The sequence below is a fragment of the Amphiura filiformis genome, chromosome 11 (genome assembly GCF_039555335.1).
Source record: "Amphiura filiformis chromosome 11, Afil_fr2py, whole genome shotgun sequence".
NCBI lineage: Eukaryota > Metazoa > Echinodermata > Ophiuroidea > Amphilepidida > Amphiuridae > Amphiura > Amphiura filiformis.
The window spans coordinates 2,730,301-2,755,153 of record NC_092638.1 but is presented as its reverse complement, the minus strand read 5'-3'; the positions used below and the strand labels follow the sequence as shown (position 1 = coordinate 2,755,153).

The 24,853-nt window shown below is 36.8% G+C and overlaps 1 protein-coding gene across 1 annotated transcript; it reads left to right on the top strand.

Annotated features, from left to right (window-relative positions):
- LOC140164221 (glutathione hydrolase 1 proenzyme-like) lies at positions 1–19,476 on the top strand. The gene is made up of 11 exons (XM_072187469.1): positions 1–307; positions 2,269–2,478; positions 2,987–3,207; positions 3,631–3,823; positions 6,616–6,776; positions 10,711–10,860; positions 11,719–11,855; positions 13,347–13,534; positions 14,229–14,469; positions 15,891–16,004; positions 17,656–19,476. Exons 1-11 carry the CDS (start codon positions 3–5, stop codon positions 17,800–17,802), a joined length of 2,067 nt encoding a protein of 688 aa, XP_072043570.1. The 5' UTR covers positions 1–2; the 3' UTR covers positions 17,803–19,476.
- The last annotated feature ends 5,377 nt before the right edge of the window (positions 19,477–24,853 follow it).

The following is a 24,853-nucleotide window of genomic DNA, read 5'->3' as shown; positions in this document are numbered from 1 at the left end:
GTATGCGTATAATGAGTTTACTGGATGAAGAGATTCCATTAAATGAAGACGCAGACCAATCATGGACATTCAAACAACAAGTTAATCTTGTTGAACTTGAAGAATTTGGGGATGATGCTGCTCTCATTGGAACTAGTTTTAACCATAATGATCTTGTGGAAGCCAGTTTAAAGCAGAATGGACTGGATTCATCAAGTATTGCAAGGAGAAGGGATGAGTGGGAAGAAGATTCCGGGGGGTCGCTCTCCTCCAATGAATGGGGTCCTCTTGTTGCAGATGAATTAGATTTTGAGCCATTTAGAGGAAGGTGAATGTTGTTTTGTGTGCTGTGCATGTGTGTGTCTTTAGCTAGCTATCCACTCACCCATCATGTTAGATATCTCCAGGCCAAGTAAGATTTCTTTTAGTACATGGATCATGACCAGTCACATCAAAATGGTTAGACTTTGGGGTAAACTGCTTTTAAGATATGGATAAAATCATGCATGAAAAAATAAAGAACATAAAAAGAAATCACAACTTGTTTTCACCTGAATGCCTTGATCAATAATATGACAATTGATGTCTTAAAATAAATAGTCTACCCTTTTAATGTGACTAGTCACAATTAAGGTTAAATTTGGTGATTCCATAATCCCCTATGGAAAACATCAGGGGGGGGGGGCACTTCAGTGTGAAATGGATATAGGTGTAGGGTTGGAACTTTCACAGTAAGGGGCATTCAGTGAGAGCAAAATATAAAAAATATGGGGTAATTGGGTGATAGCATGATTTTTGGCATTCGGTGAGAGCAAAATGTACAAAATATGGGGTAATTGGGCAAGAGACAGACCATTCGGATCTAGATTTTAAGGAAGGGGCAAAGGGTGAGTTCTGTTGATGAAGCATGGGTTTTATAGACTTGCTCTGCACTGGCCATAGGCAGTCGTCATAGGACACGCAACACGTGACGTTCGAGGTTGGCGAAAATACAATGCTGTACAGCCCCATTCAAAATAGACGGTGAGCAGTTTTAAATTGAAAAACAACATACTTACAGTGGAGTACTTTGTCGAAGCCCAACGGTTTTAGAGTAAGATAATTTTGCTCTGACACCACATAACAAATTCAGAATTGTTTGTAAAGATTTCATGATTATGTGTTAATCCAATGGCGACGTCAAAAATGGCGATATCGCATCCACCACCACCTGGCCATAAAAAGTCCAATTATTGAGATATTTTCACAAAATATCTACAGCTATCTCAATAACCACTGTTTGTACTAATTTTAATACATTTAATTTATTTTAATATAAATATGGGTATGAAAGTGTACAATTTAGCATTTTCAAGAATATTTGGAACTTGTCGCCTGTGTGGAGAGAGGTATAAGGCTTTTGAGAGTTTTTGAAACTTGGGCCAAATACTCCCTCTTCATCCCTGTTACCTTGGGCCTTGTATAGCATGTACCATGAGATATTGATACTCATGCACATTGGATTGGCTTTGTTGAGTATCCCTTGTACACAGACTTTCAACCATTCATGCAGGCCAGTTCTCTAACTAAATTAATTTTGTATAATTTGTGTTTTGTGTTCACTTTTATGTATAAATTATGTTATGTAAATGGATATGAAAGCACTATGTGTTTGAATTAACATTTGTATTGTATTTATTGCTTGTATTTTCAAATAAATATATATTGTTGTTATTGTTGTTGTTATATATATTTATGTAGTGTTATAGTAGGAATAATTGCCATAGCAATTTGTCTGCAATTTTCACAAGCATATTTTAATGCATTGCTCCATAGATTATCAAAGAACACAGGATAAAGATCTGGATCGTAATTCTATAGATAATATGTCATTTCACACAAAAGCAGGTGATGAGCCATGAGGTTTGTGTAGACACATCGCTATGGTAATTAATCCTGTTGCATATCTATGGTGAACTCTAGCTAGGGTTGTGGCGCCCAGGGCTAAGGATACATAATGCCCCCCGGCCCCCACATTCTTGAAACATTTGCGGGCGCGGAGTACAAAAAAATTTGGACAAATAGACCCTACCACTAATTAATTTTGGTTATAATAAAGTTAAATATTACATGTAGCCTTCAGTTGATCTTTCAAATGATTTTGTGCTGAGATGGGCGTGAAAATTTTGAATTTCATCACTTGGTGTGGGCGCAGAATCGATGCTGAAAGGGCACGCCCCCGATCGCTACGCCACTGATGGTGTATTGTATATTAGTTTTACATTATGTTCCTTTTCATTTCATTCTCAGAATCAAGCCTGTATCAAGATGTCGTTTGGTAACCATAGCAGTGTTGACATTATTCATAGTGACATCCATAGCAGTTGGAGTAGTCCTAGGCCTACAAGCAGCAGAACTAGCATCACACTCAGGAACAGGCTCAAATGGCGCAGACAATGTACACTTATATCAGCATGCTGCTGTTGCAACAGATGCTGGACCATGTTCAGAAATAGGAAGGTATGTAGTGTCAGTATGAGAGTGCTCTGAATGACCATGATTTTAACCCCTGAAAAAAATATGATCATCATTTAGTGATGGACAGTTACTAAAAGTTTAATTTCGACTGCTCAGTGCCAGAAGTTGGTAAGTGCAATAGCTATACCGTGGAAACATGGCATGTTGCCTCAGGGGATCGACGCTAAGTCAGGTACCGCGTGAGCAAACTCAAATATAACGCAAATAGCGCAAGCGTACACAACAGAAACTTCACGAGTAAGATAAGCGATGTCGCCAGGCCTGTACGCTGTACCGGCGTCAGCTGAATTCGAGTACGCTTGGAGGGCACAGGCATGGAAAATTCCAATCTGTGTATTAATAATCTAAGGCAATAGCTGTCATGTATAGCTGCCATGTATATAGATGAGTACAATGTAATGTGTGTAAACTGCCAAATGTTCACAGGGCAGCTATTGCCCTTACCCACTTCTGGCACGGAGCAGTCAATTTATATATTTGTGTTTTACAGAGACATGTTAAAGAAAGGTGGATCAGCCATCGATGCAGCCATAGCATCCTTGGTGTGCATAGGGCTCTACAACCCCCAAAGTTCAGGTATTGGAGGAGGCCATTTCTTGATGTATTATGACAGAGATACCCAGATGGTAGATATGATTGATGCCAGAGAAAGTGCCCCATTGAGTGCTAACAGAGACATGTATAACAATGAGTCGGTTTCATCAATAAAAGGTGAGTCAATGCAATGTTTAATGCAATGAGGAATTCCATCCTGCTATATTTATTGTGAGTTTATATTCCTTTTGAAATGATTCCATAACACCATCAGGCACTATTTGCAAAATAATGTTCTCATTATGCAATTCATTTTCAAGTACTTCCATACTCCATCCTGGGAAATGTAGGGCACTGGATGGGGATTATAGCTGGGATCACATGATCATCATGTGACAGTTACTTTCTACTTCCTTTTATATACAGCTGGTTTAGCCATTGCTGCTCCAGGAGAGTAGATGGTTTCTGGGAAGCACATCACCTTTATGGAAAGTTGGAATGGAGCACATTATTCAAGCCACCATGTGATACTCACATGATCATCATGTGATATTCACATGACCATCATATGACTCTGTATTTCCTTTTATATATAAACAGGTGGTTTAGCCATTGCTGTACCAGGAGAAGTAGCTGGTTACTGGAAAGCACATCAGCTGTATGGAAAGTTGAAATGGAGCACACTATTTGAGCCAACCATAAGACTTGCTAGAACTGGATTCCATGTTCCCCCATCATTACCTGTGGCAGTAGCTGCTAGAATTGATGATATCAGAGAAAATCCATTACTAAGGTAAAACATGAAGACTAATCCCAGCATCATGTGTTAAGGAGGGCCAATCGTACAAACGAAACTACTACTTTTTAGTATTGTCAGTTGTCACCAAATATTGGGGAATGCATGAATGGGTCCATTTGTAGAATTAAGGCTTGGCTCTATCGTCTATTGTGTCCTCGGTTAATCACCAGTAAGTACCACTGTGCATACCTGCATCCCACGTGATGCCATTATGCAATCACCTTAAGTCCCATACGCACAGAATTGCTGACTGGGCCAGTGAAACACCGGTGGCTACCGGTGGGTGATTTTGTGCTTGGCACTCGAGGGGTCTAAGGTTTGAATCCCTGGGGTAACAAGGGACTTTTTTGTTTATCTTCTCTCCTTTGTTTCTTCTGAAACTTTTGATAGCCAAAAAAACAAACACTTAATGCAACCTGATTAAATATATATACAAAAGTAATCCAAAATCAGTTTACTATATGTATATATATGACCCGATCTGGTCCATGGGGGCCAAAGGAGGCATTTTTGAAAATTGTGTTACTATAATTATTACATTATATACTTACAATAGGCTATCATTTACTGAAAACACCAAAGGCCTAGCATACTTGGTTCTGAAGTTCTGAAGTTTTTTGATGTCTATTTTCTTTTGTATTTTATTGTTTTTTTACTCTACATTTTTACCTTTATCTCAGTTTCAAATTTGCCGCCTTTGGCCCCCATGGACCAGATCGTGTCACATATGTAATTATGGTATGACTCATGTACATGCAGAATTAACGCTCAGTTGAATAGAGGACACGGTGGCTCAGTGGTTACGGCCTTGGACTCATAAACTGAGTCCCCGCCCCACCACCGTGTTGCACCCTTGGGCATGGCGCTTTGCCTCGCTTGCCTCACCCCACCCAGGTGTAATGGGAAGCTGTTAGGGGTAGTCCACGGCCCTGCACTTCTTAGATCGCCTTGATAAGAGTTCGAAGCCCTGTCGTCAACAGAGGGCAGTAAACTGGAGGTAAAGAATATCCCATATCGCGCTAATGAGCTGGGCAGTAAGCGTAGAAAAAGCTCGTTTCTGGCGAAAATTGACAAGTAACTTGCACAAATTTCTAGATACAGTTACTATAAGGTCGTGCGATGTATTCAAACCATTTGTTAACCATTTCCTTTTTAGGGAGCAATAATTATTTATCATGAATATTATTGTCATGTTGATGACATCATAGTTACTCGCATTTTGTTCATTTTTAAATTTTGAAACATTTAACGCTCAAAAGTCACACACAATCAATCACATATATTTTTCTTTATTTCACCAGAGTGTCCTTGCCAAGATTCTAGCATCGGACCATGCGCTTTCTCAAGAAAGTGTTAGGTCACTTCTGTACAATTCTTATAATTTGTTTCATGCATACAAATAGCGATGCACGTTTTTTTTGTTGTGTTTTTGATAGGTTTTCATGTCCGATTTTAACGATAAAACATTATTCCCTATAGAAAAACAATATGGCAAAACATACAACAGTTTGTAACATTCTCCATGAACTTAACCATCTATGTTTGGATTGTGATGTAATTAACGTGTGTAATGAGATTTTCTCTTTCTGAATCTGACTTGTAAAATATTATTTTTCATCACAATTTCTCATCAAATTCATACATTTCTGGATCAAAAGTCAGGTAAAACACTTTGTGGTTTTGAAATTTGGTTTAGAAATAACGCTTATAAAATCATTTGGGTTGATCAAGCAGTTGCTTTTTATGATTTTCAAGGCAATATGCATAAATGATGAATCTGCATGTACATAATTTTTCACTTCAGTAAGCTCGTCTTTTGACCAACGTTCATTATTGATCACGGGTTATATTGTATGCGATTGACATCAAAGAAGTTAAGAACCACATGTGTATGAGCTTGTGCATTGAATTGAATTGCACAATGGTTATTCAGGTTATTGATCGCTAGATGGAAGCGAACATGATACATATTACGTAGGATTCCATGCCTGTGCGGGGATTTGAACCCTAGCGACCAGAACTATGAACACTTTGAATTGTTAGCACCATGCAGGGCCGTGAGTCACAGTCGTTGTACTGATGAACCCTGCACCAATTGTAGGCTGCAAACGTGGTTCCGACATATTCTAATAACGGCGGAATAAATGTAAAGCGCTTTGAGGCTGTTTACGGCATAAAGCGCTATATAAATATCTACACTTATTTATTATTTTTAGTAGTACAAATGACTTGAATGTATGTTGAGTAGCAGCAGCCTATCAGTGATCCCTTAGCTTGATAGCTTGAAAATAATGAAATTGGTAGGAATTGCTTAAAAATGAAAGTGTGTAAAATTCTCAATAGATATTTATTTCATATCAAAAAATGGCATAAACGAAGTAAACTGTAGTGTTGAAACCTTGTACATCTTCATTCAACTAGGCTATCCCAGTTGCAATCCATACACCCCTAAGGAAGACAAGACTTTAAATCTCCCACACAAGATTCAGGTAACCCCATTTGAAATTCACACTGTGTGGATGATTATGGTCTTCCATTGGGGGTGTACGTATGGATTTCAACTGTAATAGCCAATTATATGTTGATGTGTAGACAAAGTGTCAGTGTAGACAAAGGCTTCCAGCATGAATAAATTCAGTCTTTTACACCTGCAGTGTATGATAGCACTTATTACAAAAATGATTAATCAGATTTTTTTTCTTTTGATGATTTTTCTGATGTAGCTCATTAGTGACAGTGCCTTTTAACTCAACCATTCTTTTTTTTCTCATTCCTAAAACATGCAGCCAACTTTTCCTTAGAGAAGATGGGTCTCCAATACAAGAGGGTGATATAATTTATATGAAGAAGTTTGGGGATACACTAGAGAAAATTGCCATTGGAGGAGCTGATGCATTTTATAAAGAAGAACTGGCAGAAGATATTGTAAACGATATACAAGAAAATGGTAGGTTAGAGATTGTAGAGCTCAGATGCAAAAGCTTATAGGCAACCAAAAAAGCCTGTTTTACGGCCGAAGAGAATTTTCAAGTAGGGTCGGCCGATCAGAGGGGTTTTCATCGCCTTATAAGACACCATTTTGAAACTTTGAGTTAAGACCAACAACATCTGTCCCATAATGCTAGTTTTATATTGACACCCCACAGTGTCGACTTCCTATTCGATAAATATAAATTTAATACTCCGTTGGTGAGCGACGGGCGACTCTTATTTCACCGAACGCAAGAAAAGGAGTTCTATCTGATTGGCTAGCAATCGATCGCTTAGGTCGCTTAGTAGTCAACTACAAACTCAAAACTGAGCATCGTATTCAATTCGATTGAAATCGATATTCTATTATTGCCGTAGATAAAGAGAGTGATAGCGTGTCAATAATGTACATTGTATTGATGATGGGTTTTACATGCATTCTTTTATATAAATTTTTCTCAAAGAGTTGAATATGATCAAAATTTTTACTCAGGATTTCAAATTTTTACCCGCAAATTGCAGTTAAACATATCCACAGCAAAATACCGGTCCTCACTAATTAGTGTATTTAATTTCCAGTTAGTGTATTTAAGATAAAACCTGACAACAAATAAAATTTTCTTGCAATAGAAATATCATATGGGATACTGATATGGTAGGCCGCAACCGCCACAACGTGGAGCTGCTACGCGTAGCTGACTTTTTGCTCCGTGGAGCCAAATTGACCAATCATGATCATGTTAGAGTTTTTCATTACTCGGAGGTAAAACTGACTAATTAAGTACGACTTACTCATTACGTGAAGCGAATTTATTAATTAAGAATTTGCCAGACGAGCGTCAAAAGTTGCAAGATATCCTCGGTCACGAAAGTTATGATTCAAAAAGTAGTTTATGAAAAGTACGAACTGACTTATTATTAAGATGGACATGCACTCATAAGAAACTCATACAGTATTGTACATATAACTATATAGCTAGGCAGAGTGGTGGTAAACTATGCACATAGTTCTGCGATCTGCAGTGTATCGCCGGGAGCTAATTTGTATAACTTATGCGGTGTGTCCCTGCGAATTCGACCTTCAGCAAACTGCAAACCAGTTCGGATTTACTTTATATACTAGTAGTAGGCCATACATACTGTAGTTACTGTCCGTTTTCCTATACACAATACTAAGTGCGCTCACCATTGACGCGTGACCTCTACAAATAGTGTATGTTAGAAGTATAGGCCATTGCCTAGTTGACGTCACTACTGTGTAAAAAATAACCGGCCAATATTTAAAGTATTCTCTGAAATTCTTGGAAATTATAGTTTTGTAACATGTCCTAAATTTTTAGCTAATTTAGGTGTTTGGAAATATTGGTACTTTTGTACCAAAAAATATGAAGAAATTATTTCTAAACCGTGTTAAGTCATTAAGCTTCTCATTTTCAAGAACGCTGGTTAACAATAAGCAGACTATTGTCTCATTTCGTAAACAAAAGCCCACAGTATTGTTACCTTTATGCGTTAAGCTTTATAATCGTTCACCCAACTGAAACTATAATACCAGCTCATTGCTCATTGCACAGGTAAAACAGACACAAGTGCAGTGTGTATTTAACCAGAGAAGATCTGATGTAACATAGTTGAGCCGTTTTCATTGAGTGTTATCTTGGTTTAATAGCTTTTAATAGGGTTTAAGTCCTTCAAAGGTCGTGGTGAGTTCTACTGTAGACATGACTGCATCATGATTATTTTAAAGTCAACAACATTCAACAATATGATCACCGTGATAGTATGAGAGTATCAGTACCGTGGGTGTCAGTGATCCTGGCCTGACACAGTAGACAAACAAACAAACAAACAAACACGCCACACACATGACACATGCATGCAAGGTAACATTGACTATACACTAATCAAACAATGGTATTGATCCTGTACAACTGGTCGTGGTTTATTTACAATCGATTCATTTAAAATCCCCATAGTAAACATTAATTTGGCAAGAGTTTTCTCTCTGGAACGAGGATGCATCCACTGGCTCCGCGTAATGAAAAGATCTAACATGATTGGTCAATTTAGCTCCGCGAAGCGAAAAGTAAGCTACGCGTAGCAGCTCCACGTTGTGGCGGTTACGGCCAGCCATATATTGATCATGCGAAAATCGTAAAACATAGAATAGAAACAGTGTGGCAGGCGCCAAAATCTCAAATTGTATGTTTAGCCTGAGTTCCACGGCCTATCTCGAATAAAATCACCATGCGTAGTTGTTGAAAAACGTGAGGATTCATCGTACTATCACGACAATTTTTAACACGAAGATATAGGGATGTTGACGGTGTGCACCCTACTTTAAGAATTCCAAAGTGACATTTAGTTAATTTAGATATGACTCCACATATGTTAATTTCTTTATTTCTACTTTTAAAATTACTAGCGGTCACCCGCCTTTCATGGTCAGGGTCTTTCATGGTTGGTAAATTTTGTACATTTTGTGTACATGAGAGGAGATGATCATTTAGAACTTTAGAAGTATAATATTTAGTATCTTTTCCATATAAATCAATGGCTTGAAATTGCAATTAGATCATGTCTTGCCCTGTGGGATGCTGGTCGCTCTGATATTTAAGATTTTTATGCATTTGTTTCTACAGTACTTTTTAGCCCATTTTGGACAAATTTGTTGTACCTTTTAGCTCATTTTTTATCATTTTCATCCAAGTTTGTCCCCACCTTGAAATGTACCTTGCTGCCCCGCCTCCTGCAAAAGTCCTGGCTACATCACTGAGCAGATGAACACAATTTTATTCACATCCCTCTTGGCCCCTGTGGCCTGCTGGCTGATCTGATATTTTAGATTTCTATGCATTTGTTGTACTTTTTATTTGTTAGCCCATTTTGGATAAATTTGTCGTACTCTTTAGCCCATTTGTGACAATCCCCCCCATGACATTTGCCTCTCTCTCTCTCTCTCTCTCTCTGAAAAGTCCTGGCTACACCACTGTGCAGCTGAAACAATTTTATTCACATTTCCTTACACTCTATTTCATATAAAGTTATGATCATACCTGATCATACATTATGCTGATAACATTAAACATAGCACTACCACAAAGCAGAGTAGGCCTATTCATGGTGTGGTTTGGCAACCCTGATTAATTTGTCCTTCATAGGTTTCTCCATAAAAACACAGAATACATGCTAATGTTGATCAATTAGTTGAATAAACAATAGATGTTAATTAGGTTTCTACTGTGTCATGTAATAGTTGCTTCTACTGTGTAGTTGAGACTACAGGCATAATATCCTCACACCGATGACAGGATAGAAGGCCTAATTCAGGCTATGTCAACATTAGTGTATGGCGTGAAAAGTTGTAGCATGCAGGTGCGCTGCCACCGCCTTTGCCCTGCCTTTGAAACTAATTAACATAATTTGACACCCTTAACGTAAACAAAAACAAAATTGGACGTTTTATTGGGGTGCGGACAACTTTACTCTACATAACGCAAAAAATCCGTTTTCGAAATAATGTAAAACGTAGAAGTTTTTAGCCTTACCAATTCGCCAAACTCAGTAATTTATTATAGATATTGTGACACCACCCAAATTAACTTGAAAAATAGTTAAACGTACCAACTATAATAGTAGGTGGCGTTTGGATTTCACCTGGAATAAAACTGCAACATGATTTGTCACCATATGGTTTTTACCAACTTGAACAGTGAGTAAGGTGATATCTTTTAATAGTGGATGATCTGGATCAGTTGAAGGTCTGTCTCCAGACAATGAAGAACATAAATATTGAGGACACTAAACACTTGAAGACATACTTACAAATCTTGAGCCTTCATTACAGGATTGAGAGGAAGGCATAACAATAATCACAGCCACAGATCACAGCATAATTATTGTTTTTGTAGGCGGCATCATCACTCTACAAGATTTAAAGCAATATGAAGTCAAAACGAGAGACCCTATTTCAGTACAACTCAATGATGGTTTACAGGTACATACAGCACCCCCACCATCAAGTGGAGCAGTCCTGTTACTCATTCTTAATATAATAGATGGTAAGTAGATGGCCGCGTTATCAGGGTTGCCACACCTGCGATTTGGTAGCCCAATTGGGCCACTTTTCCCTGCAACCTTTGACAATTTATGTCCCATAGAAACCAATGGTTAAGAAAAATACTTTTAGATATTTGACCCATGATTCAAGCTGAAATATTTTTGTGACCCTGATTATTATTTCATTAATTCTTACAGCACATAATTAGCCAATATGTATAAAAAAACTTGCAAAATTATCCTGATTTCATCCAATTTAATTATATCCACCCCCTGGAATTTGACCATACATAGTAATTTGAAAATCCTTGATCCACCCGATATATAGTGTAAACAAAATAATGCATTGTGGTATCCAACTGAGAAAATGGCAAATGGTACAGATTAACCCCCTCCACACGGGTGTCTGCATAACAAAAGTTCCAAAATTGTTTGAAAAATTCAAAACAGTTAGAAATTGTACATTTTCATGACCATATTTGGAATCAACATTAAAAATGGGTACAAACAAGCCCAGTACTTTCAATGGAGCTTGAGATAGCTCTTGATGTTTAGTGAAAATATCTCAAAACCTAACTATTTATGTTGAAACCTATGACCCACATGCAGAACATTAATGGAATAAATAGCATGAATATTAGCTTCGTAAAACGACTCTTTATAAGTGAAAATTAGTTGTGCTCCAGGAGCACCATTGGTTGATGATATCTCAAATATGCATATCAGGATATGACCATCTTTCATCATGATTGTTATTGTTTCATCTAGTGTTTTATTTCAAAAGTCTATGGGGTGTTCACAGATTTGGGGTCAAAGGTTATTATTCTAGTTATTCTAATTATTGTATCATCTTTTTACAGGTTTTTATTTCAACAATAGTAGTTTCAGCAGCACTAATGCAAAGACGCAATCACTCCACAAGATAGTAGAGGCTTTCAAATTTGCATATGCAAAACGGGCATACCTAGGGGATGAAGACTATGTAGATGTTTTACAGGTAAAATATAATAGCCATTTAATTTGAAGTGCATGCAGCGCTACTTGAGCTAGTGGTGTTTGTGCTCAATTATTGAGAAAAATAAAACCTACACTCACAGGGAAAGGGTATGGGTTCAATAAGTCAGATCCCAAGGCTCATTGTAAATGGGTTTTATTCCCCCCCCATATGCATGATTTTCTCATGGGAGGGGGGAAATAGCAAAAATCCTTGTTTTCGCCTATTAAGTATTATCTGTCCTAACTCAAAAACTGCAATACCCTGATATGGTAATGTAAATGTGACCAATGGCCTTCCTTGACTCATTTCCTATAAGACCAATGTATTACTCTGCACAGAAATGAACTGTATTGTTTAAGGGTATACGAGGTATTGTTGGTTGAAGCAGCCAAAAAAAATCAAATTTCATTATCTGAATCAATCAATATATTATTGAAAAATAACACTTTGGTGTTTTGCAAAAGTTCCTTCTACAAATCATATACTTTAAAAACTTGCTTAATTTATTGTTGTTAATGTACGTTTTACAAAAGTGTTGTTGTTTCAGCCCTCTTTACAACATAACTCAAAAACCACAGGACCTACAAAAGTATATCTGTGATATTTGAATTCTTCTACATGCTCGCTATGAATTGAGCAATGTAATTTTTGCTAAAGCTCACTACCATTCGCAAGATGCTGTGAACTACTTTTTTTGGGGCTGCTTCGACCAACAATACATCGTATACCCTTAAGGGCTCGGACATCAGACATATCAAATTGCATTTTGAATACGAGGAATGTCCTTCTGTTATCAAGTTATTTTGATTTTGTTTGAAATTGGTGATATAACACATTTTATGGCAAATTATTAAAAATTGATATTTAATTTCTTCTTTTTTTTCATATTTAACAGTCCTTGAAGTAAAATTTATAAATCTACTGATATGTACTTAAAGTGCATGTAGCTAACTGGGAGGAAAAGCCGACAATAATTTGGAAATTGTGACCTTTCGTATTGGAGAAACACATTTTTTCCCCAAAATTAAGACCTCAATTTTTTACCTATACCTATTTTTATTTGCCATACAATTTGTATTATTTCAAAAAATCAAAATTATTTGATATCAGAAGGACATTGCTCGTATTTAGAATGCAATTTAGTGAGTCTGATGTGCTCTCGGGCTCCACAAAAGATGCTGTGCAAAGGTGGGTGACCGAGCCTGTATATGCATTATATTTACGGTTATTCCAGTTGAAATCTATATGCCTCCAATGAAAGGCAATACCTTGATCTTTCATACAGGGAGTATGAATTTCAAATGGGGTAACCTGAATGGCTGACTCCATTTAAAAACTACATCCATGTGTGGGAGATTAAGATCATGTCTTCCATAGGAGGTGTATGCATTTCAACTGAATAGTTCATTTGATGTTCTCATATAACAATTTGCTTTCTTTGTTTACTTTTTTCCAAGTGCAACTAATATTTTGTATCTTTTTGTCTTCCAGTTGGTATCCAATATGACATCACAAGACTTTGCAAATGTATTAAGGTCAAAGATCAGTAATAATATTACCTACAATGCACAGTACTATGGTATCTTACACAGCACTACAGAAGACCATGGCACTAGCCAAACATGTATATTAGATCAATATGGAAATGCTGTGTCTGTTACAGGGACTGTCAATTTATAGTAAGTACATACATTTGTAATAAGACTGGTTTCTTGTCCAGTTTCTCTACATACTCAATGGGCCAGTCAGAGATCTGTCAATCTACACTATTCCCCCATGCACTCCTGACATAATTTTTTTGCATTTTAAGAATATTTGCCCGATTGGGAAATGTTGAAATGTTTTACATTTTGCTAAATTTATTTTTGTTGTTTATGATAAATCTAAGGCACAAGTTGCATTTTGTGCTGCGAAATTTTGTCAGAACCAATATTACAGATTTTGGTGATTGTATAAAACTTTTTGTTTTATTTTGAAATTCTTAAATACAGGTTTGTTATAGTAAATTAAACTGTTGAGGAGCATTTTGGATGCTTAACCAAACCCAATAGTTAGCATCTAGCCACATATAGCCTTTTTCTAATGAACCCCAGAAAAAAATGTATAGCCCCTTGGGTTTTTTTGGCTTATCAAAAATCTTGTTAAGTTCTTGAAATTATATTTTTGCAATCCTATCCTTCCTCCCTTCCTTTTTCTTTTCTTTTTTTTTTTTTTTCTTTTCTTCTTTTCTTTCTATTCTTTTCCTTTCTTTCCTTTCTTTTCTTTTCTTTTCTTTTTTTGTCTTTCTTATCTAATTATCATAACTATGTGGTTTTTATGAAACAGCTCAATCAATAAATGCATATTGTTCCCTTTTTGCATTTTGTATTTCAGTTTTGGTTCAAAAGTCATTGGAAATCGTACGGGTATTATATTCAATGATGAAATGGATGATTTTTCAAAACCTGGTGCAGCCAATTTTTTTGGTTTCCCACCCTCAGAAAGTAACTTCATCGTACCAGGTAAACGTCCAATGTCATCGATGTCGCCAACGATAATCGTCAATAAGGAGGGTGATGTTCAACTTGTTGTCGGAGCTTCAGGAGGAAGCCGCATTCCTTCTTCTATTGCATTGGTAAAATAGAATACAATTTGGGCAAAATCAGATGGAATTAGGAACACTCCTGCCCAGTGGCGTGGCGTCATAGGAGCACGGGGGGGGGGTGGACACATGTCCCTCAATTGATTTAAAAATTCAGAGCATCTCATAGGAAAAAAACTCCAGCCTGGTGCCCTCCGCCTCAATGCTAGGATGGCCCGATGATATACTCATCTGAGACAACCAATCAAAATAAAGCTTTCAGATCTTTTAGCAATTTTTAAGCTGAGCCCCTTTCAGCCCTACTGACTATTCTTACCATGTCTCTGATTGGCTCAATACATGATAGAAGCCTCATTTTAACCAATCAAAGTTCCTGTAAATTAAAACGGATTTGTTTACAGCTATAGCTGGTTATGTGGATGTTCCTAGTTCCATCTTGTTTTGTTCCCACAAATAAATAGTTTTTAATCTGTCTGTTGCATGTGACATGTTATAGATTTAAACAAAGGATTTTGATTGATTGTTACGATTATTATTGAGCCAGGGTGCTCGAGATTCTAAAAGGTGTTGGGGGGTAGGGACAACAATTCAGTTTGACGATGCATGAGCTATTGTAAGATTTTACTACCTTGGCATAAAATTTACTACCTTGGAGAGAGAGACTGAAAAAGGTGAAAAATAACCTGTCATTTTGTTAGCTAATGACAGACAACTTGTGTCAATTAGATTATAGTCTTTAACCTTACTTGCTTATGTTGACTCTTGTAATCGGACTCTCATATGGCTCTCCAAACCGCTCTATCCAGTGTACAACATTTTGATGTAATCCTTCTTAGGTGTGCCTCTTGCTCGCTTTCTGTGTTTGGGAAAATCGAAGCAGCTTCCTCTTCGCCCCCAGTGACCTGCAAACTTTACCTGCATGAGCCTCTCAGAGATTGGCCACAGTTTCCTATACAGTTCTAATGTTCTATATTGGTGGTGTGTGTTTGCCATGAGACATCAAATGCTTTCCACAAGAGATGAGTGTAGCAGCCACCCATAGCTCTTCTCATTTTGGATGTTATTGTCCATGTGTCAGCACCTTGAGTAGGATTAACAAGTTGTTCTTTGATAATATGCAAAAGTAAGTTATCATCAACACACAGTGCTACTAGAGCCCAAAAGTTATAGTGCTCCTGGAGCACAGACTAATATTTGACTCCATAGAATTTATCTTTTAGAAAATAGTTAAATTAAATCATCCTGGTTTAAATAAAATCACCCTAGTCCTTACCCTTATGCACCAGAAAGGGCAGGGCAGAGGCACTGTGTGCTCACAATAGCCCTTGTGCTCCAGAAGCACTGTGATGAGTTGCTGTGTTACAGGAGCAATTTGTGTTGATGATAACTCAATATAGTTTATTAAGGTGCTCTCTGTGTGTCATTTCTTTGTTTTTTCATTTTGTTTGCTTCAGGTCATTGCCAAGCATCTATGGGGTGGGATTTCAATCACCGAGTCAATACGTCAAAAAAGAGTTCATCATCAATGGATACCAAACCTAATACAATATGAGACAGGTTTTAACCAGGTAATCCTCAGAGAGTCTACTGCAAGCTCTCCTACTGTCTGTTCAATTAGCTTAGATTCTTGTATTTTTATTTTGAAAAAATAGAAAAATGTGGTCAAAGTCATCAAAGAAAAGTGTTAGCACAGCCTTAGACCCAACATGATCTATACTTTTTCAAATTCCAAAATTCAATATGAAACCCCATTTCTTTTCAATTTTGGTCTTTCCCCGCAACATTTTTATAAAAAAAACGTAGAACGTCGGGTGCCATTGAATCAATCCATTTAGTGCAATGGGGACGAATGTCATGATAATTAGATGTGCTGAGATAGTATTTAATCGACCATCCGCATCAGGAAGTATTATCCAGCAAAATAGCTATATTTATGTCGTGATGAAACTCCACTGTTTAAACATTACATTATTTTAAAAATATGAAGATGAACTAAGGTTTTTAGAATAGGCCCAGCTTATATAGGCCTAAATATATTCCTTGTCTATTTATTTATTTTATTTATTTATTTATTGCTTTATTTATTTATTTATTGTGTGGTTGGGTCTGAGAAGCTGTGGGGCCTAGACCTATTATAAAACTACACATTTATTTTCAATTTTTTTTTCTCATACAAACTATGAGGAGGACATTTGGAAACAAAAGAACTTTTGTACAAAAAAATGTTATTTAAAACAATGACTTAGGTTACAGAAAACAATTCTTGTAAAATCACTGTATCTGAAAATGTCAAGGGATATTCTTGGAAAGGAATGATGGTATTAAACTCATATAATACTCATTATATCGATGAAACCAGTTGAAATAAGAACGAATTGTGAAAAGGTCTCAAACCCTTTTGGTGGACCCAAGTAACTGCCTAAAATGAGGCAAATTTGAAAAGAAATGGGATTTTAAATTGAACTTTGGAATTTGAAAAGTATAAATCACGTGGGGTCTAAGGCTGTGCCAACACTTTTCTTTGATGACTTTGACCACAATTTTTTATCTTTTCAAATATCTAAAAATACAAAAATCTAAACCAATTGAACAGACAGTAATACACTGTGAGACAGGCAGACTTCTACAGACTAATCACAAATATCAAAGTCTCAGAATCACCCGATAATAAGGGTCGATTGTTCCATGAAGTGTGACAGACTTAAAAGAAAAGCCACATATTTTTACGGTCTTTCACATAAATTCGAAGACACATAATACTCTATCATATCAAGGCACACGCTGGCATGATTGTTAGACACAAACGATTGGCCCTCATGAATATGAGAGAATTCGCAGCATACAAAGCACATGGACTTTGAATGTTGATAAATATAATCTGTAGTAGTGGAGACAAGGATTCAGGAAATATTTATGCCCATGAATAGTTTATTTGGCAATAGGCAATGAAAGAATTGCATTAATCTATGTAAAAAAACTCATGCTGTGTGTATATATAAACCAGTCACTTATAACCAGTATCTAATTTTGAAAATTGAGGGCACCTAAGGAAAAGTCAAAAGCATCTTCCAAAGAAAATAATAGCCCGAGTGGGAAATCACTCACTAGAAATCGAGTTTGGGCAAGCGGTGGCGAACGAAGAGTAATCGCTTGCCTCAAATGGCAAGGCCTATATCAGCATCCCCATTTAAAGTTTAATTCATTTTGTTCCCTTAACAGGATGTTCTAGCGGGTCTTCGGGTCAAAGGTCATAACATGACAGAGCGCAGCTATATCAGTATTGTACAAGGAATCAGTCGCAACAGTGAGGGCGCTATAGAAGCTTATAGTGATGAAAGGAAAGGCGGTTACCCGGCTGGATTCTGAAGGACACTGCATCAAATATCACCGTGACATGCAGCACAGGGCTATTCCAATTGGAATCCATACACCCCCTATGGAAAACATGACCTTACTCTCCCAAGCAGGGAGGGTAGATTTCAAATGGAGTCACAAATTCAGATAACTCACTGTGTGGAAGATTAAGGTAATGGTCTCCATAGGGGGTGTTTGGATATTAACTGAAATAGCCCATTTCTTCCCTGGAGAATAAGGAGAAGAGAATTACTACCAGAGGATGGGACTGGGAAGTCATTGGAATATCAATGTGCTACACATTCACATTAATAAAAATAGGGTTGGACTTTTGCCATACAGCCTTAATATCAACATTTTTTGCCAATTATGTGACTATTTTTGGCTATATCAACACTTGGGATGTCTGTTTAGAATGTAACTACCGGATTTAAACATCCACAGTCAACATCATTCCTAAATTAAAAGAAAATGTATTGAGCTATTCCAGTTGAAATCCATACACCCCCTATGGAAGACATTACCTTAATCTTCCACACAGAGAATGAATTTCAAATGGGGTTACCTGAATGGGTGACCCCATTTGAAATATACACCCCCCCCTGGGAGATTAAGGTCATGTCTTCCATAGGGGTGTATGGACTTTAACTGGACTAGCCCATTGCATCACTCATTGCTAATGTTGTTAGCTATGACACAGCATGTTGTGGATAATGTTATTTAAACATACACCATTAAACGTGAGTTATGCCATTTAGTAGTAAACTTGCTCCCATCGCTTACGAGGGTCAGTCAGTAAGTTTGTAGAACAAGACACTTGACAGAGCACCAGGCAAATTACTCACTTCTTGAAAAATGGTTACTGCATACCTTAAAGGTCCGTTCATACTACGCCTTAATTGCTTTGCGGTGCATTGCTGATATATTGATTACTTTTTGCCGCAACTTGTCGCATTTCAAATAGTATTTTTAATTAAAAATATTTTAACTGTGATACCGGATACCCGCAGTATTTTGCAGCACGATGCAGTGCAGCAACGCAATGCATTGCAAAGCAATTGCGGCATAGAATGAACGGACCTTAATGCAACTTTCTCACTTTTTCTTGAAACCTTGCCTTGTCAACAAAATGGAAGGCTTCTGAGCATTTCATGAGCCACTCTTCAGTAAATGCTCACTGGTATTAATCCCCAGCAAAACTGATATTATGAAGGATTCAAAATTATGAAATTGGTTTCTTTAACTGAGGGCCATGCCTGGACCACAAGATGGCATGAGTAATCTGATGCCACTGTTGTGATTGGCAGCTTGACAAACTGAGAATAGGGTAATGGCCTATCCGAGAACAGTCCCACTCCAACCACCAACCTTCTTTACTTGATAGCTTGCCTCCATTTTGGTATTAAATTTCTATGATATAATATGCCAATGATTGTACTTTCATTTGGCAATGAACAGCCAATAAGACTTGCCTAGAATCTCAGAAAACACTGATGAAGTCTTTGCATAGTGGTAAGTGAATGATGATCTTCTTAGGGGTTTTGTAGATTCAGGCACGTCCACTGAATGGTGACTCTGTGTTATTTAATATTTAAGGCATATATCTCAGATGTAAACAAAAATAGGAACACATTTTAGGAACTCTTTATTTTCAGATGCAACAGTCTTTCATTGAATGCAGTGGCAGTGTGCCAAGAATTTTTTTTTTTTTTTTTTTGGGGGGATGCACAGGCGTGATCGGGGCCAATATTTTGCTAGGGGGGATGGTCCATACAATCATCCCCCATTGTTGTGGTTGTATGTGGTTTTTTACCAAATTAACCTCTGTATTTGGCCATTTTAGCCCCCAAAGTGCACATTTTTGCACGCATATTTATTTCACTTTTGCACCATATTTTATCAGTTTATATTGCACCATATTTGATCAGCATCAATATGGCAAAGTTTTTCGGGCGCTTCATGCGCATTTCTACCATAAACTTATTCAGTCGCTAAAAGGTGCTGGATTCACTATACTTTGTTTCCAACCCCATCCCCATGTTAAAAAGAAATATACGCCGCTGGGGGCATGGAAAGCAAAGTGAATTTCAGTAGGGACAAAATCAACAAATTTCAATCTGCAAAATTGCTGCAAAAAGTGGAAATCTTTGTAATTTGGTGTTTTTACCAGGGAGAACAGGGTTATTTGCCCCCATGGCACTGCCACTGAGTGAAAGTTGAATTTTAATGTATTTGGTAAGTAAATTATGTACAGTATCTGAGTTTTTCAGTCGTACATGGTAGATACTAGAATTTTAAAAGGGATGATATTCCATTTGAAATCTATACACCCCCTATGGAAGGCATGACATTGATTTTCCACACAGGGGGTATAGATTTCAACTAGAGTCACCCATTCAAGTAACTACATAATCCACAATCCCTGTGTGGAAGATTAAGGTCATGTCTTTATGTTCCATGAGGGTGTGTGGATTTCAATGGAAAAGCCCAATATGTATATTATGTGACATGATCAAGGGGAAAGAGTCACATGTCAACCTTAGTCAAAAATGGGTTTTACATGTGTTTCTAAAGAGGACATCAAGAGCTTTCAGAAACTAAAAACCCCATGTTGATGCAACTTTTCTTTGCAAAGTTACATCAATTTATCAATTGCTGAAAACAATATAAAACAAAAGAATTTTAACTTTCTTTTGCCAATATCTCAAAATCAATATTAGCGACATCCGAGTCATTTCCCATGATCGTGTCACATAATGTGCTTCATAACATGTGCAGAGCAATTAATTTAAAAAAAAGGTAAGAAAGTATGAAAGAAGTCACTATTAACCAACTCAAAGTGTTAAAATAATTAGTGTACCAGTAGATATGACAATTAAGTTTATGTTTAACTAAAACCATGATTTCTTTGTGTTACAAAATTTAAAATCCGTGTTACAAATTGGATGATTTCTATGATTTTCCGTTTTCCAAAATAAAGCACTAAAAAGTTAAAACAAATTCGTGAGTAGTATTTCCTTGGATTTGGCTAGCAAAAGTATTAGTTTATAGTTTGTTTGTTTTTAAATATGTTTGTAAAAGTGTATTTTGTCTTATCTTTTACTGTAGTATGGCCAGAATCTTGCATCAAAGGCCTAGAATTAATGCTAGAATGGATTGTTTAATGGTTGATTACTGCTAAATATTTACTTTTTTTGTTTTATGTTTCAAATCAAAATAAAAGGTAGACATTTTGCACGGTTTTTCACAATTTTTTGGCATTTTCAAATTTCAGTGAGCAAACTCCGAATTCTGTGAATTTTTTTGTTTTTCCGTATCACTGAGAAATCATGACTTTATGTTAAATCTTAGTGTGTTAGTCTTGTTTTGATTGTTGTTTTGTTTCTCTGAAATAACTATAGGGAAGAAGATCTTTTCTCAGCTTCCTAGAAATGATGCATCATTATTTAGGTATTTATTAGTATTTTGTAATCTCCATATTTTATAATTATGAAGTATCTGAACTATAGTATTACTTAACTGGTAATGATGGTCAAAACTATAATAAAAATAAGAATCCATTTATGCCAAGTCTAGTGTTTGTGTGTGTTCAAGTTGTGAGTCGCGGTGAGTCATTGTTGGAAATGAAGATCATGAGCAAGCCCGTAGCTAGTCAAGGGATTCTGATGCACCCCACCAGGACCGTAACCAGGGGGGTTGAAAAAATTGGGGTTTTTTATGCCTTTTTGGTCAAAAAAGGTCAAAATTTTGGAAAAAAGTCCACTTTTTCAACCCCCCTAGTCCAGAAAGGTCCAAATGTTGAGAAAAAGTCCACTTTTTCAAAATTAGCCCCCCCCCCCCAATAAATCCTGGTTACGGGCCTGCAACCCACTGTTCTTCCATCGACAGTGGGGTTGTCCTTTGCACTCCCATGCAAGTACAAAAAGCAAACTTAACTCATGGGACTACTTTTTTTCCAATGTTAAATTGTGTTGGAGCAGTATGTAAAAGAGTGAAAAACTCACTCCCCAAAAGAGTGATTCACTTATAAAACCACTCAAAAATTAGTGAAATGTGTTTTTTAAACTTTAAAACCACTCAAAAAAGAATGAAAACCACTCTAAAAGAGTGAATTTCAACTCGTTCAAGGAGTTAGTGGTTTTAAAGCTAAAAAACGCATTTCGCTCCTTTTTGAGTGGTCTGATAAGTGAATCACTCTTTTCGGGAGTGAGATTTTCACTCTTTTACATTTAGAGAGTGAGTGCATGAGCTAGTGGCATTTGTGCTCAAATCGGACATAATTTAAATAAAGCCCACTCACAGGAAAAAGGTATTGGTTCAATAGAGGAGAAATTTGAAACATCACCATTCCTCAACCCAAAACTAATTGCAGACCAGTGTAGAGACAAGACACTGCTTGCTTAGAAGCTAATAGACGAAATAGTGTGCTCAGGTGTATCGAGGTGGAAACTGCATGAATGTGTTTATAAGATAATGGTTTGATACCCCCTTGCCATTATAGTACCCCCCAGGCGCGTCCAAAGATTCACGTAATAAAAATTCCTTTAAAAAGGAACAGGGCGAGCAAATGAGGAAGTGTCAAGATAAAGGTGTAGTAGGGGGCCTAATTTTATTGTTTGAACTGTTTCTATAATTCGCATCGATCATAATGATCTTGCAATGAGACTGTACAGTGTATGGACGGTTTTTATAATACACACAATTATTTCTTTGCATTGTATTATTTTTATCAATAATCAATGAACCAATATGACTGACTCGAAAGTGCTCATTAATATTCAATAACATTTTTATTTAATAGAATACTGGTTTCAAACTTGGTCAAAGTGTTCCTAATGACTTCCAGATAATTAATTAGTTAGCTGCTCTACTTTGCATAATTAATTTTTCTATTTAAAAGCTGACAGGGTAGTATTTGCACTTATTGAGAACATTTCATTAGTTTCCACTGAATGTTATATGCTATAATAATGCGCATAATTATGCCCCCATCATCATGATTAATGTTTACATGATAGGCCTACGTCTGTTTTACATGTCAATGTCGTTCCGCGGTTATTCGTTAAAACGAAAATAATTGCACCTAGGCCTAGATAAAAACATTTCTTCTTTATCGATGAACAAAAACACCAAAACAAACAATCTTATTAGAGATGTGACGGCCATACTATGAATTCAAAAGTTCAAAACATTACATGATGTTCAGAAAGTCATAACAGAAGAAGATCAAAAGAAGATTGATTTTTACGGTTGTGGTTATAATGGCCCATGACGACATCATAAACTTTTTTTTATTGTCATTGCATGCTGTAGGCCTATTACTATTCTACTGCTAGCAACATTTGGCATTTATTGAACATTGACATTGGGCCTCAAGGAAGAACAGATGATTAATTGTGTTTTCAACTGATTGAGTGTCCCAGGTTAAAGAAGAAATAAAACAAACAAACAAACAAACAAACAAACAAACAAAAACGTGTACAGCTGTATACCACCACACCATGTTCAACCAAGTTAGCAGATAAAGGGCAACCAGTTATTGACTTTTCTCCTGGTAAATTGGTCAATAAGCAAACATTCTTGGTCTGAGCAATCCGACAGCCTCGCCTCATGTTGACATAAATTAATTGACTGTAGTATCATTAACAGATTCTATACGCTATAGCAGAACAACAAGCACATACAGGCAAGTATTTTACCAGTATCAATAAAACTATAATGAGGCTATATTAATGTAGCCCAACTGTACGTACAATCTGGCAATACCGCTAAATCTTAAAGAAATGAAAAATATCTGTTGCAATTTTCGGATTTGCATAAAAGTAATTCTAGTTCATCCAACTTGTAAAACAATTATTTCTTTTAATACAAACACATTCCTTGGTAAGACAACTTATATAGCGCTGTTTGAATATCAACATGAAGTAGTAATGACAAATTTAAATGTACACTATCGCCTCTGTAGTTTCCTGATTACATAGACAGCACGATTATTTTATTTTTATTCTGCAACGCTGTGAGGAAATAAGTAAGCCAAAACCCATCGCAATAAGGACGAAAAATGCTTCGCATTTTTCGCCCAAAAAGAGCATTTTTTCACAGTTGGCCACTGTACATGGGTAACGTGAATAGGGTATCAATCATCTAAAATTGGTGTAAAATGGTATGTTTATGGGGCTCTTACGTACTTTGCGTAGTTTTGCCAAATTTGGGATTTTGTGCTCTCCTTCTAGTCATTCTTGAATTGATGAAAATGTTAAACAAATTTGAAATAAATCCTCACCCTCAAACTCACGCAAAATATTTAGCTATATATCATCCTGTACGTCGTGTACGATTCCTTTGTACATTACTTTGGATTGGTCCATGCAGTGATGGCTTTACACCCTGGGGTTACTCTTAACGTGACATTGACACTGATGCCTACAAGGTGAACATCGTTTTCCTCCCGGATGAGGGGGGCGGAAAGAAGCTGAAAGACCCCACTGTGGATTTTGCAGCTCGATCCGGATCCCCTATATTTGACCAAAAGAGAGCTCTGAAAGACCCTTGATTTTATAATTTCAGCTCTAAAATAGACTCCAAAATTCCTATATTTCTGGGGTTTTTTTTTCAGGCAATTTTCAACAAGAAAGACCCTTGCAGCTCCAAACGTCCCCCATTTTATTACTATTTCGCAGCTCCAAAAGACCTCCTTCAGTTACTCCACTGTTGTTTGATGTCTGGGGGGGCACTTCAATATGAAATGGATATGGGTAGGCCTATAGGACTCTTTCGCACACTCAGGGGGGGCATTCGGTGAGAGCAAAATGTAAAACATATGGGGTCATTGGGTGAGAGCATGATTTTTGGCATTCGGTGAGAGCAAAGTATAAAAAAGATGGGGTCATCGGACCGTTGCCACAGAAACCTCGAAAATCAACCGTTAGTTCTAAATGGCTTCAAATTTCTTTGGTTTTTTTTTCAAAATAAGTAACATAATCAGTGCAATGAAAGTTGCTGTTAAAATTGAACTTTGGCAGAAATGGAAAAATAGCCTGGATCTCGGTGACAGAGCATGTGT

Coding starts and splice junctions, on each gene's coding strand:
- LOC140164221 (XM_072187469.1), top strand. CDS start 3: ATGCGTATAATGAGTTTACTGGATGAAGAGATTCCATTAAATGAAGAC. Junction 3,208..3,630: donor GTCGGTTTCATCAATAAAAG/GTGAGTCAATGC, acceptor ATATATAAACAG/GTGGTTTAGCCATTGCTGTA. Junction 10,861..11,718: donor CATTCTTAATATAATAGATG/GTAAGTAGATGG, acceptor ATCTTTTTACAG/GTTTTTATTTCAACAATAGT.